Source organism: Thunnus albacares, chromosome 17 (genome assembly GCF_914725855.1).
Source record: "Thunnus albacares chromosome 17, fThuAlb1.1, whole genome shotgun sequence".
NCBI lineage: Eukaryota > Metazoa > Chordata > Actinopteri > Scombriformes > Scombridae > Thunnus > Thunnus albacares.
Genome location: NC_058122.1, coordinates 2,514,905 through 2,528,516, shown reverse-complemented (window position 1 = coordinate 2,528,516; position 13,612 = coordinate 2,514,905). Strand labels below are relative to the sequence as shown.

The window sequence follows — 13,612 nt, the reverse complement described above, 5'->3', positions numbered from 1 at the left end:
CATTAGATAATGTGTTTCTAAGGTGTTTAGGGCCAAGCACAATAACTTCAGTTTTATCTGATTTTAGTAGTAGAAAATTGCAGGTCATCCAGGTCTTTATGTCATTAAGGCATGTTTGGAGTTTGTTTAACTGATTGGGTTCATCTGGCTTCACTGTGCTCTGTGCAAACTGTGCTCTTGAACCTTGTCTCACTCATCTATTGTCATGAAAATGTAAATTAATGACTGAAAGACTAATGAAATAAAGTAATAAATACATATGGAACTAGGAATTTTTATAGTTTTGCAACAACTATGTGATATATAAATCCTATGGACATAAAATAGTTTTAAGGGTTGCTCCAAACCGCTTTCAAAATTAAATCAAGACTTCTCTTTAAATCTTAGAAAACGACCATCATGATAATATGTAATGTGTAATATAAAAGTGCCTTCAGATTATATAAACATGTGGCAATGTATATTGCACAATGGACACTTAGTGTTTTATTTTATTACTTCATTTAAACTGTTTGCTTTTATTGATTTCGTACTTTTCCTTTACACCTTATTGGATAATTTAATGTTGCAATAGAAAAGATAAATAAATAAATAAATAAATAAATAAATGATGTCACACGAGCGACGATAAAGGTTTGCTGGGTGTTAGGCACCGGCTCGTGCGGGTGAGCGAGTATTCCATATCTCTGACCGTCCTGTAGACACAGTATGTTCACGCTCCTCTCCCGGTCGAGAAAACAAACGCACCCGTAGCATGCTGCGTTTGCGTGGCGCTTTTTGATTACGTCCGTGAATTGGGGACGCGGTTCCGTGTGGCTGGAGCAGTCGGGGAAAGGTTTAAACTTTGCTACTTGACAGTCGAGCAGTTTCTGGCATTTCTTCCACGCCATGTCCTCCACTCTGAAGGTCCACAGTGAGCTGAAAGCCCAGGTGAGAGCGTGTGAGCTGCTGTGTGATGGACTGTCAGCTGCACCTCGCTGTGTCTGTGACTCTCATCTTCTCATCTTTAGCTCACACTTCTATTTTCATAACTCCTCTCACCTCATGTGAGCTGTTCGCTCAGCTCCAGCAATATATTCACACATTTTAATACTAGAACATTTTAAAGCACATTTTTTAAAATGTGAGCTGGTCTCAATTTGAACTGGTATTAAACGCAGTCAGACCAACTTTATGTGTGTAACTCTTTGGTAACACTTAAAATTTAGCATTTATAAGCAGTAGAGCTGCAACGATTAGTCGATTAATCGATTAGTCAATCAACAGAATAAAAAATAATAATGATATTAATAATAAAATTTAAAAAATGAAGCGTCAACTATTTTGATAATAGGTTCATCATTTTGATTAGGATTGTTTTTGAAAAAATGCTAAAATTCAGTTCCAGTGTCTCAAATGTGAATATTTTGTGGTTTCTTTAGTCATCTATGACAGTAAACTGAATATTTTTGGGTTGTGGACTGTTTATTGAGACAAACAAGACATTTTACGCTGCAAGTTGGGCTTTGAGAAACGTTTATTGACATTTTCACCATTTTCCCACATTTTCTATATCAAACAACTTATCTATTAATCAAGAAAATAATCGACAGATTAATCAATAATGAAAATAATTGTTAGTTGCAGCCCTAATAAGCAGTATAAAAATAGTTTATAACACACTGTAATGTAGTTATAAGCAGATGTAAGAACATTATAAGTGTTTATTAATGTACGGTATTTGTCAAAAAATGATACCTTCTCCTATGAAGACATATTATTACAACTGTGTTTTAACATATCAGCATTCATTATCTGTTTATACAGCAGCCAGGCGTGATGGTTGTTAAGTTATTGCTAAAGAAACATGTGCAAAAGGTTTTTTTTTTCTGCTTGTTTTTGAGCGCACTAGAATTTTATTTATTTTTTGCTTTTGTCTCTGTATGGCCTCCATACTGACACAGACAACTGTAATTTCATCATTGTTTTCTTAAATTTCTTCTTCTATTTATTTATTTGTTTAGTGTTACATATTAACTTATCTTACATGTCTTTTTATGGTCATTTATTTATCATTTATAAGTAAAAAAAAACAACATATATATACATTTTTTAAATTTATTTTGATTATATTGTATTGTGTATGTATTATTTAGTATACATAGGCTATATACTTTTTTGTGCTGTGTGTATGTAAGTATTTTCTGCTCTTTTGACATTTGTAGAATTATAAAGTTTATTTAAAAAAGGAGCATACCCCATATTATATCATGTATTTTGAATCACAGTGAATGAAAACATAAAAAAGAAGCAGATGAGCACTGGAACCCCTCAAATGAAGTAGAGCTGCAATGATTAGTCGATTAAGACATTTTGTTATTTTGATAATTAATTAAACACTTAGTCATTTTTCCAGAAAAAATTCTCTGATTCCAGCTCCTCAAAAGTGAATATTTTCTGGTGTTCTTAGTCTTCTGTGATAGTAAACTGGATATTTTTGGCTTTGGGACTTCTAGTCAGAGGAAATAAGACATTTGAGGACGTCATCTTGGGCCTTGGGAAACTGTGATGAATGCCTAACTGATTAATCAAGAAAATAATTGACAGATTATTCAATAAGGAAAATAATTGTCAGCCCTAAAGTGAGGAGCATATGGACAAAAAAATGTGTGATTTTGAGATCAAATTTCTGTAGGCATTCTGCTGACTAGAAGTAACCCAATTTGGAAACATAGGTAGTGTGTGACAGTGTTGGTGAATTATTAATGAATGAAAGAGGTCGTCTAAATGCCCGTCAATCTGTTCACAGGTGGAGACATTCAGGGCGCAGATCACCAGTGAGGTGAGTGTCTTAAACGATACAGCTTAGCCAACATATTTATTTGTCTTTGTTTTTGTTTTTTAATTTTCTCTCTGCTTTGGTTCAGTTTGTGCTACATGTTAGTGTTGTAACATGCGTTGACTGTGTTGTTCTATCATGTAATAATCTCTTCTGTTCGCCACTGCAGGCTGAGCACCTGGTCGCCAGTGTTTTCCCTCAAAAACTTCTGGAGTTGGATAACTTTCTCAAGGTAAGTGACCATCAGGACTCATTTCACAATTCAAATACATTAAAGAAAAGGTTCAACATTTTGGGAAATACGTTAGGTCACATTCGGGGACAAGAGTTAGATGAGGTAGGTGGATTTTATTTTCTTGGGACAGAGCCAGGCTAGCTGTCTCCCTCTGTTTCCAGTCTTTATGCTAAGCTAAGCTAAGCTAAGCTAAACTAAGCTAAGCTAAGCTAACCAACTGCTGCCTCCAGTTTCATATCAATCTTCTCATCTAACTCTCTATCAGTAAGCAAAGAAGTGTATTCCTATTCCTTTAAGTAAAAGCCTTTGAACATGAATTATAATAATTAATTATTTTCCTCCATAAAAACATTTTTATTTATTTGTTTTTAGATATTTATATTATTTAAGTCGCTGTTTCAAATGTGTTCGTATGCATTTTCAGGGCTATGTAATATAAGTATATATTTTTTTGTTGTGGTGTTGTTTTTTGCGCACAAGTTTATTTTCAACCTCTTCAATGTGGTCTGTATCCAGGAGCCGATTCTCAATGTGACTGACCTGAAAGAAATCCATTCAGAGATCAAGTTCAAAGTCCCAGAGCCAATTCTCTTCACCAACAGTCATGATGGTCTGGACACGGTGAGTCCACAGTGTGTTCTGTCGGGTGTAGATCAGTGATCATCTAACATCCAAACAACACTACAACAGTGAATATTTGTCTGCCAGCAGTGCAGTCATGGATTGGGCAACATCAGCCATTGCACAGGGAGGGCAAAGCTGATTTCTTTGATGAAAACTGTTGACTTCTCACACTTGTTAATGAGCTTTTTCCAAAATGAAAAAGGACAAAACTAAAGTCACTTGGTGTTTACTTGTCAGACGAAGGCCACAAGTGTGGAATTTTGGGTCAAGCTCAACTGAATAAAAAGAAATCTTTAAAAATGAAAACTGTGACAGCAATGTATACAGCTTTCATCAATAATGCACAGAATGATCGACTCTGTTCAAACAGTCAGTCAGTTTTTAATGACTTCTGTATTTACTGAGTCAGTCTGCTCTATTACTGCAGAGCACAGTGACACTGTTGCAGTCTGATATAAACCGTGCTTTTTCTGATAACTTCTGAATAGCAGATAATAACACCCTGTAACCATGGTAACTGTACACAACAAAGATGGCGACAACTGCAGCCTTAGAATAATTTGACAACCTCAAAAATTAAAATCGCAGGCTGAAAATGAGACTAAAATGTCACTTAAGAAAGCGTTCGTTGATGAAACTCGAGGAAAACTAACAATAATAAAATGAATGAAATGAGACTTCAACTCATACATTTTCTCAGAAGACTAAAACTAAATCCGGTGACAATATGAACAATGCAGAGAGTTTGATTTATTTAGAACTGGTTCTTATGACGTGTTGTCCGACCGCGTCAGAAATCAAATGTGTTTACAGTTGTTCTGAACGGCTTCATCTAAATGTAGTGTGAAAAGCCGATCGCGACAGGGAGGGGAGGGGGACGGTCTTCTCCAGGAGACAGTCTCTCCTGGGAGGCAGTCATAGTGTTGCAATTGGTTGCTGACATGAAAAGTGATGCTAATCATTGTGTCATGGAAGAAAAATGAGAGCTAGAGAGAGAGAGAGAGAGAGAGAGAGAGAGAGAAGTTGAAACCCTGACTCCTTTCTCACAGCTGACCAATCACTGCGTGAAGTAGGTTTGAATGTCCGCTTGTCTGTTTTGGAAATTTACAGAAATGGCCGTGCACAGCCCCCTATTATCCACACGGGGGGGGGTTTAATGGGCATTTCCACTGTCCAACAAGCATGTCTGAAGGAGTACACGACCACCTTTATAGTCCAGTATTGTTGTATTTTTAGGTTGAGTGAGCGTATGGGTGTGAATGTATGTGAAAATTATTCAGAAATGACAATGTATGAGTTATAATGGAAATAAACAATATTAGATAGAATAGTAGAACTATAATATGCTGTGCAATAACATGTTCACCACACAAGGAAAATTATATCACTAATCATAAAATGGCAGCACACTTAATAGCTAATAATAGTACCAGGAATGACAGAAATGGTAATAACAGGAATAGGGATTGTATAATCTGTAAATGAGAAAATAAACACTGCAGTGACAGGCAGTGGTCTCAGATTAAACCTGCTCCCAAGGAGAGCAGTGCCACCTTGTGGTGAAAACAGAACAAGACAGCCTGCACTCTCTAGAATTATTATAGGATATTGCAGAAAATAGCATAGAACACATTTGCTTCAGAAGTATAAAACACACAATGGTAATTGTTACAGTGATGCATGAAATGATGTCTGTAGGTGTAGCTGAACACTGACTTACTGCCATACTGTACCAGTGAGAACATGTGAGTTATGCAACATGACACAGTTTTAATCATGAGTTGAGCTGGTGATTAATACAAAACATACAGACTCCACAGAAAAACAGGCAAACAGGATGTTCTTACTAAGTCATCAGACATGTAAACCAGTAAAACAGGAGCTACACTCACATACTGTAACTGGCATGTAAACTAAGACACATATTTATATTATTCTAGGAGTCCACTTACCCACTGACTTACTAGCCAACACAGACTATCCCATGGAGAGTAAAAGAATACAACTCTTATTTATTTGGGCCTATTACATAATCACAATGCATTATGGGTTGATATTTGAATGTAGCAGGCGAGTGTTACAGCAGTTAAGATGTTAGCAGATACCAGCATCAACAGAGACTCTTATGCTTACAGAGAGACAGTTAACGGTTGATGTGATGACTCCAGCAGCACCTGCATTCCTGCCCTCATGCTGGGAAGTGTCATGTGAATAAATGAGAATGTAGCAGAGATATGCAACCTTGTTATTTTCAGGCTCAAGAGTAATTACCTTTTAAACTGAACGGCTCATTTACTCTCACACTGTCATCAAAAGTGTTGCAGGGTTCTCAGCTACACTCAGTGCACCTCGCCCCCGATAGCAGTCAGCAGCAGTGTGGTTTCCTGTGTCACAACCTGAATTGTGACTTAAAAGGATGTTAAGATGAAACCAAAAACTAACAAATGTTGGAATATATGTATTTTCCTGTTTTTGCCTCAGATGTCTCTCATTAAGTATGTCAGTAGACATTGTTCATGTTCCTGTTTTTACCCTGATTAATTTCCTGTTTATGCAGTGTTGACTGATCTTTGTATTTATCAAGTACCTCAAAGTATGAGATCAAGCCGAAGATTCTTAGAGTGACGCATATTTGGTCTTAATTTTAGACCTAGGAGTAAAAGCATTTAATCAACTTTATTGACGTAGGAAATCACTCCTATCTGTGCTGACAGGTGAGGATGTCATTAGTTCTGCAGGTATTCAGTCATAAACCAAAGTACTGGACAAATAGGACAAACATTTTGACCTGATGAAAAGTCAGAGACCACCAAGATTATTACAATTCATCCTGACAATTCATCCATCCAGTAGTCTTGGAACCAAAGCGGTCAACCTCATGGTGGCTCTGAGTAAAAACAATGAAACATCTTCCTCTGTTTGTGCACCGCAGAATACCAAGAAGAGGAAACTAGAAGATGGAGTGGCTGATGAGAACTGGCAAGGTAAAAATAAAAACCAAATTTCAAAAGATTCTCTTCTGTATGCTCCCAAATCATGATAATAAATTAATTTTTGTATTTATTTCTGCTACTAAGTCTTAAGTGCTCTTTTTTCCCTTTGTTTCATGGTATACAGTATATAATCATACTAGCCAACTCTAGACCAGTGAGAGCCCAGTGAATGTTGTGTTCATCCACACATCATGTTAATATTTGAGCTGTCAATCATCGATTGTAACACCTGCTTGAAATGATGAAGCAAATGTCTTATGTGCCTTTACTGAATACGCAAAAAACCTGTCTCTGCCAGGTTTGGGACCAGCCCCAAACCTGCTGCACACTGCTGCTTTTTATTGATCCAAATCATGCAGCAGAGAGTGAGAAGCTCAGAGCAGCCTCAACATTACTCTTTGATGAGAGGGAGAGTTTGTGACTGTGAGCTGTCTGTGTTTGGTTCCAGGGGGAACCAAAACTCTGGTGATGCCAGAGGGGATGATGAAATGTAACACCAAGCTGATGGACCTGATTGAACGAGTCAAACCGGAGATCAGGACACTGATTGAAAAGTGTAACACTGTAAGTCTTTCTTTATACACACACACACACACACACACACACACACACACACACACACACACACACAGAGTCCAGGGAAAGTATTAATCTACTACCCCAACTATTTTGATAATCAATTAATTGTTTTGAGTCATTCTTTAAGAAAAAATAAATACATTTTCTCTCCTCCAGCTTCTTAAATATGAATATTTTCTGATATATTTAGTGTTCTGTGATAGTAAATGGAATATCTTTGAGTTGTGGACTGTTGGTCAGGACAAAACAAGACATTTGAGTAGGGCTGCAACTAATGATTATTTTCGTTATCGATTAATCTGTCAGTTATATTCTCGATTAATAGATTAGTCTTTGGTCCATTAACTCAGAAAATGGTAAAGAAACCAGAAAATATTCACAGTTGAGGAGTTGGAATCAGAGATTTTAGAAATTTTCTTCCTAAGAAATGACTCAAAACAGTTAATAGTTGACAACTTATTGATTAATTATTGTATTTCTACATTTGAGGATATACCTTGGACTTTGGGAAACGGTGATCGACATTTTTCACCATTTTCAGACATTTCATAGATCAAACGACTAATCAGTCAACTGAGAAAATAATTGACTGATGATGCAGGATGACATCACCAAAACCGTCTAATGAATGACTTACCTGTCAGTCCATATGATTCATGTTTACAGCTCTTACAGCCATTTACTATTAAACATACTTAAGACCCTGACATTAATATGTCTCTACACTTCGTCAGGTTAAGATGTGGGTCCAGCTGCTCATCCCAAGAATTGAAGATGGAAACAACTTTGGAGTCTCCATACAGGTCAGTCTTCAGACCAAAGCACCCCGTCTGGAGCAATGGTCAGAGATATTTCAACAAGACTAACTATTTCAACTAAACTTTATGCTATATTGCTAAACATACAATATAATGTATTATAAATCAAAAGGAACCACTGAGGCTTAGATTCCCAATAAACCACATTTCAAGGGAGGTAGAGTTATTCAACAAATTTCAAAATAAAAACTGGAAGAACGTGCTATGCCCCCATTTTAATCTATTTAAGTACAGTTCTGAGGTCCTTGTACTTGAATATTTCCATTTTATACTTTATACTTCTACTCCAGAAATACATACATTACATACACTACATTATTTAACAGCTGTATTAAGCTAACTTTCAAGCAAACATATCATGAGTTTGTGAAATATGAATAGTGAATAGGTATGAATATTTATATATGAATATAAGTAGCTATAGGTTAAATAATATACCTAGCAGCTTTATCTTGACAACATTAAAATGCAACTTAGACATTAATTCTTCAGCAGTAATACTCAAATATATGATAAATGTAACACTCTAAATGGCACCTAGTGGTTACATTTGATACTTGAAGTACATTTTGTTGTAATGTACTTTTACTTAGGACAATTTTGAATGCAAGACTTTTACTTGTAATGGAATATGTAATGAAATAAGTATGATATTGATACTTTACTTTAGTAAAAGTTCCCAATATTTTTGGCACTTTGGCACAGTATGGTATCTGTGTTCTCACACACACACACACACACACACGTCATCAGCTTTGTTCTTGTTAATAGGAGACATGTTCTGAAAGCATTTAACAGTTATTTTTTTGCTCCTTGCAGGTTCAGGTCAAATTTGATCTGCTTTTACATTTGAGTGCACTAAAAACACACTAAACACCTTTCTTTAGGCCTGAAATCTTATGACTTTTTCCTGAAGTGATCCAGAATATACCAAAATGAAAATATTTCGCTACTTTTTTTTTTTTTTTTTTTTTTTGTGCAGCTGATACACATTTTTGTACAAACTGTAGAGAGAGTTCTGGGTTCAGTGAGACCCATATTTATTTAAAAATCACCTTTCAAAATGTTATTCATTGAAATCATGATGGCTTATGAATATTTTTTCTACATAACAGGTAGTGTAACACCTAAAGAATACACTCTCTGCAAGCTTCATTAAGGATTAATCACCCATTTATTAATGACTGAGGTATTTATGAATGAAAAATAGATTTGTGGTGCAGAAATTTGGTATAGAGACTAATTATGAGCAGATACTTTGAAGGGTCAGAATATGAACAGTATATAAGGGTTAAAGAAGACTATAGAAGATCAGTATGTTATATGAAGCTAATAGCAGTAACCACAACATAGTTGCACATTAAAAAAAAAAATCATCATCATGTAAAGAAAAGGTTCAGATATATGAGGATATAATATAGATAGCAGCATCGACTGCATAGAAACGTATCAGTATTTTAGTTCTGACCAGTCAGGAAACAGTAGAAATGTAAGACTGCTCCTCAGTACACGTTTCTACTCACCTGACTAGCATGTTAATCATGCAGGACCATTTTATGATTATTATTAAAATGAAAGGGAGTAGAAGGTGTTTTTTGTGTTAAAACGTTGCTAGTTGAACTACTAAACAGTGTCCATCATGTGTGAAGAGATCTCTGTTTTCTGTTCCATGATGTGGGTTTTCAGCATGTGGTTCTGTTTGTCTCTATAGGAAGAGACGGTGGCAGAGCTGAGGACGGTGGAGTCAGAGGCTGCGTCTTACTTGGACCAGATCTCCAGATATTACATCACCAGAGCCAAACTTGTCTCCAAAATCATCAAGTACCCTCATGTGGTGGGTAGTGTGTGTGTGTGTATTAGCAGAGGTAGCTCTTCTGTGAGAAAACATGCTTGGTTTCATTGATGATTAACCATCTGTGTCAATCTTCCCTCTCCACTCTGCAGGAGGACTACAGGAGGACCGTATCAGAGATTGATGAAAAGGAGTACATCAGTTTGAAGATCATTGTGTCAGAGCTCAGGAATCAATATGTGAGTGTTGTATAGAAATAATGCATAGCTTATATCTTGGTACTTTTAGAACCTGAACTCAAAAGTTCCACTTGAAAAGCTTTGGTCGTGTGTAGAGCTGCAACGATTAAGTGATTAATTGCCAACTATTTGGATAATCGGTTCATTGTTTTGAGTCATTATTGAAGAAAAAAAGTCAAAATTCTCTGATTCCGGCTTGTCAATATTTTCCGGTTTCTTTAGTCCTGTATGACAGTAAACTGAATATCTGAATGTCATCTTGGGCTTTTTTTTTCACTGTTTTCTGACATTTTATGGACCAAATAACTAATCAATTAATTGAGAAAATAATCGGCAGATGAATCGATAATGAAAATAATCTTTAGTTGCAGCTCTAGTTGTGTGACATTATAATTGTAGCCCATTTAGCTTATGCACTTCAGAAGAGCTCAAAGAGTCTCCATCATCCATCATTTAACTGATTTTTTTTTTTTTTTTTTTTTTTTTTGGCAAGCTCTATATTGAGATTTCACTAAAATATTTTGGTAATGACACAGCACTCCAGAGATCAGACATGAGGACATTTCAGTCACTCAGTGGTTTATTATGTCCTTACAGGAAGAATGTTTAAAACACAAACTCACGAAATGGTCAGAAAAAAGTTAGTCAGGTGTGTGCAAAATGGCAAAAAACGTGATTTCATCTGACTTGGAAGGGTCTTTTTCATTAAAGTCACTGCAAAACATGTCAAATCAAGAGGATGCAGCAGTAGAAGTGCCACCACTGGTGGCATTAAGATATATCACAGCAGTACCACTAAATAAAACCAGGAATGCACCAGTTTGAGCCATCATATCTGTATCGGCCCTGATACTAAGCTTAGTGAGCTCATCAGCCTATATGAGGCTATAGCTTCACCAACACATTGCCAGATGTTTCACATAAAATTCAGTCTGATTTGCTTTTTGCTGCAATCACGTGGAATCACCCATATTTCTCACATCACACGTGATGGATTTAACTGTTTATGCGTCTTGCAATGCATGGTTTCATCTTCAAACAACCTCATCAAGAGAAACCAGAAACAGGTGAAAATAAGAGAGAGCAGAGGCTGAAATATTCTCTAGTTGAAGATGTAACTCTTTGTAGGCATTTCCTGCACTCCCTTTCTGTGTTGCTTGTTTGTCACTCAGCTTTCCGAGTTTTCCAAAGTTGATTGTTGTCTATTTCGGAATCTCCCTGCCTTCTATCGGCGTTTGGGTCCTATCAAGCAGTCCTATCAGAGAGCTGAATAATAATGAAGCTCCCAAACTCTGGCAGTCAGCAACTTCACAAACCTTTTAATTCTAAATGGTAAATTCAGATGTAAGCTTATTTTTTTTTAGACAGCACAGTGCTAATCATAACATTTCTGTTGCTTTTAGGTGACTCTTCATGATATGATCCTGAAGAACATTGAGAAGATTAAGAAACCCAGGAGCTGCAACTCTGAAGCTCTTTATTAACAACCCCCCCCCCAACAGACACACACACACACAAATACAAATATACACATACACATTCAAACACAAAATGTCAAAAAGTACTGACAGTGTGCTCACATTCAGTATTGAATACTTTTACATGAATGGTCTGAACTTTCTGGTGCTCACTCTCCTATATGTAAACCCACCCCACCCCACCCCCACCGTCTCTGACACGTAACTTTCAGTTTTGGCTCTCCAGTGCTCTGGGATCTGACCTCAGACTCTTTTCTCATCAATATGTGGAGAGAAGTCTGCTGGTAAAAAGACCACCTACATCTTCTGTCTCTCATCTGCTGGTCTGCTGGGACAGAAGCTCAGGAGTCTCCTGCTGCTTTCTTTTCCTGTCTGCTTTATCTGGAGTCTTGGTCTTCTGGATGCTGTGACCCACAATTGTTTTTTCATCTGTCCCCACCCCCACCCCCCCCCCCCCCCTCCCCACCCCACCCAGGGAATGTGCCTTTGTTTGTTTTTTGGCCCCTGGGAGTTTTGGGACACACCACAGGTGTAGGGGAAACAAGGTATTTTCAAAACGCAACTCCACCCAGTCCTCCCCCAGTTGGCCTTAAACTCCAGTATTTCTGAAAAAGGATCCAGATAGTACCCCCTGAGAAAACAGCTGTAGTATTGCGAGTAGCCTGATCTACATTTGACTGCACAGTTTATCAAGACAGAGCTTCATTTCTCATGGAGGATTCTTAAAATGAAGATTCATCTTTTCTTCTCTTTTTATTTGTCTTGTGCTTATTGTATCTTTGCTGATACTTGGAGATGTAGTCGCACCCTGAGGAGAAACCTTTTTTGCCTGCCCTCCGACAGCAGGGAGGCGTGATGCAGAACATCTTGTGCAGGTGGAATGCTTAAGGACACAGTGCATGATGACACTCAAGTCCAGAGACATTGAATGTGGGACTCTGCTGCTGTAAACACTGTGCCACACAGCTGTCTGTAGCTATGGACGGTATCATAGAGGATTTGGACTAAACTAAAACTTGCTGGATGTCTGTCTCTAGTGATCAAGCAGGCTTGAACTGGAGCTCAAAACAATGTGGGACTGGGATCATGTAATGAAATGTAATCTGACCTTTTTTTTCTTTTTCTTTTTTTTTAAATATAGACACTTATGTTTCCATAGGTTTCATGTGGATGTTTTATTTTTAATTTTTGAAAGTTAATGAAGTGCTAAACAAACAGACCTCTGTGCATGCATGTCACTTCAAACAAAATCAGGTTGGAACAAATTTGAACCAACATGTAATTAATTCGAATAAATTGGAAAGCTTCTACACTTTGTGCCTCAGTATACAGGTAAAATTTGCCAGGTGAAAACTGACTGTGATGCCTCCATTGCCTCTTTTGAGTGACAAGCTAACTTTACAAGGCTGCAAACAGACTGTGCTGTAAGGCACAGCCTATTTAATTTTCATAAAAAAAAAAAATTTTCCCATTTTTTTCATTTGTTTGAACAGTATTTTAAATAAAAAGTGAGTGTCTTAATGCATGCGTGTGTATGATAGTTTCCCACAGGCCATGTTTTATTTCTGAAGAGCTGTTTTTTTGACTTGTTACTGATGTCTCTGTAGACGAACCCAATGACAAATTTTCAGTCGCTAATAGATTTGTTTAGTAATATTCTTTTTTTTTGTTCCCACATTAAGTTGACTGTTACCCAATTGATACATTTTTTCTCAAACTTGCAGCTCCTCAGTCAAATCTGAACACACAGACATCATAACTGACAGTGCTTACTGGAAATTATTCTTTCCAGTGATTTAGTATCTGATGTCCATTGTGGATAAGTCTAATCTATAAGTATGATTAGAAATCACAGAAAAAGGCGCTCCTCATAACTTAAAGATCCCCTCCAGACATGCTTTAAGACATACAAAAATACTCTGCTTAGAATAATAATTTGTTTCTAATGTGGTGTTTCCACAAAAAAGTTCAATAACCTAGTTAGGAATTTGTAAAATGACATCTCCTCTGTCTCCCTCATTAAAGATTCAGAACAT

General features: G+C 36.8%; 1 protein-coding gene across 1 annotated transcript; it reads left to right on the top strand.

Annotated features, from left to right (window-relative positions):
* The first annotated feature begins 682 nt into the window (after positions 1-682).
* Positions 683-12,712, top strand: LOC122966863 (proteasome activator complex subunit 3-like). The gene is made up of 10 exons (XM_044331232.1): positions 683-930; positions 2,789-2,821; positions 2,988-3,050; positions 3,570-3,674; positions 6,610-6,661; positions 7,119-7,234; positions 7,984-8,052; positions 9,779-9,901; positions 10,012-10,098; positions 11,502-12,712. The coding sequence occupies exons 1-10, from the start codon at positions 889-891 to the stop codon at positions 11,580-11,582; spliced, it is 771 nt and encodes a 256-aa protein (XP_044187167.1). The 5' UTR covers positions 683-888; the 3' UTR covers positions 11,583-12,712.
* The last annotated feature ends 900 nt before the right edge of the window (positions 12,713-13,612 follow it).

Bases quoted from the DNA above. Each gene is read 5' to 3' on its own strand.
- LOC122966863 (XM_044331232.1), top strand. From the start codon at position 889: ATGTCCTCCACTCTGAAGGTCCACAGTGAGCTGAAAGCCCAG. The intron at 931-2,788 runs GTGAGAGCGTGT...ATCTGTTCACAG, and splicing joins ACAGTGAGCTGAAAGCCCAG to GTGGAGACATTCAGGGCGCA. The intron at 6,662-7,118 runs GTAAAAATAAAA...GTTTGGTTCCAG, and splicing joins GGCTGATGAGAACTGGCAAG to GGGGAACCAAAACTCTGGTG.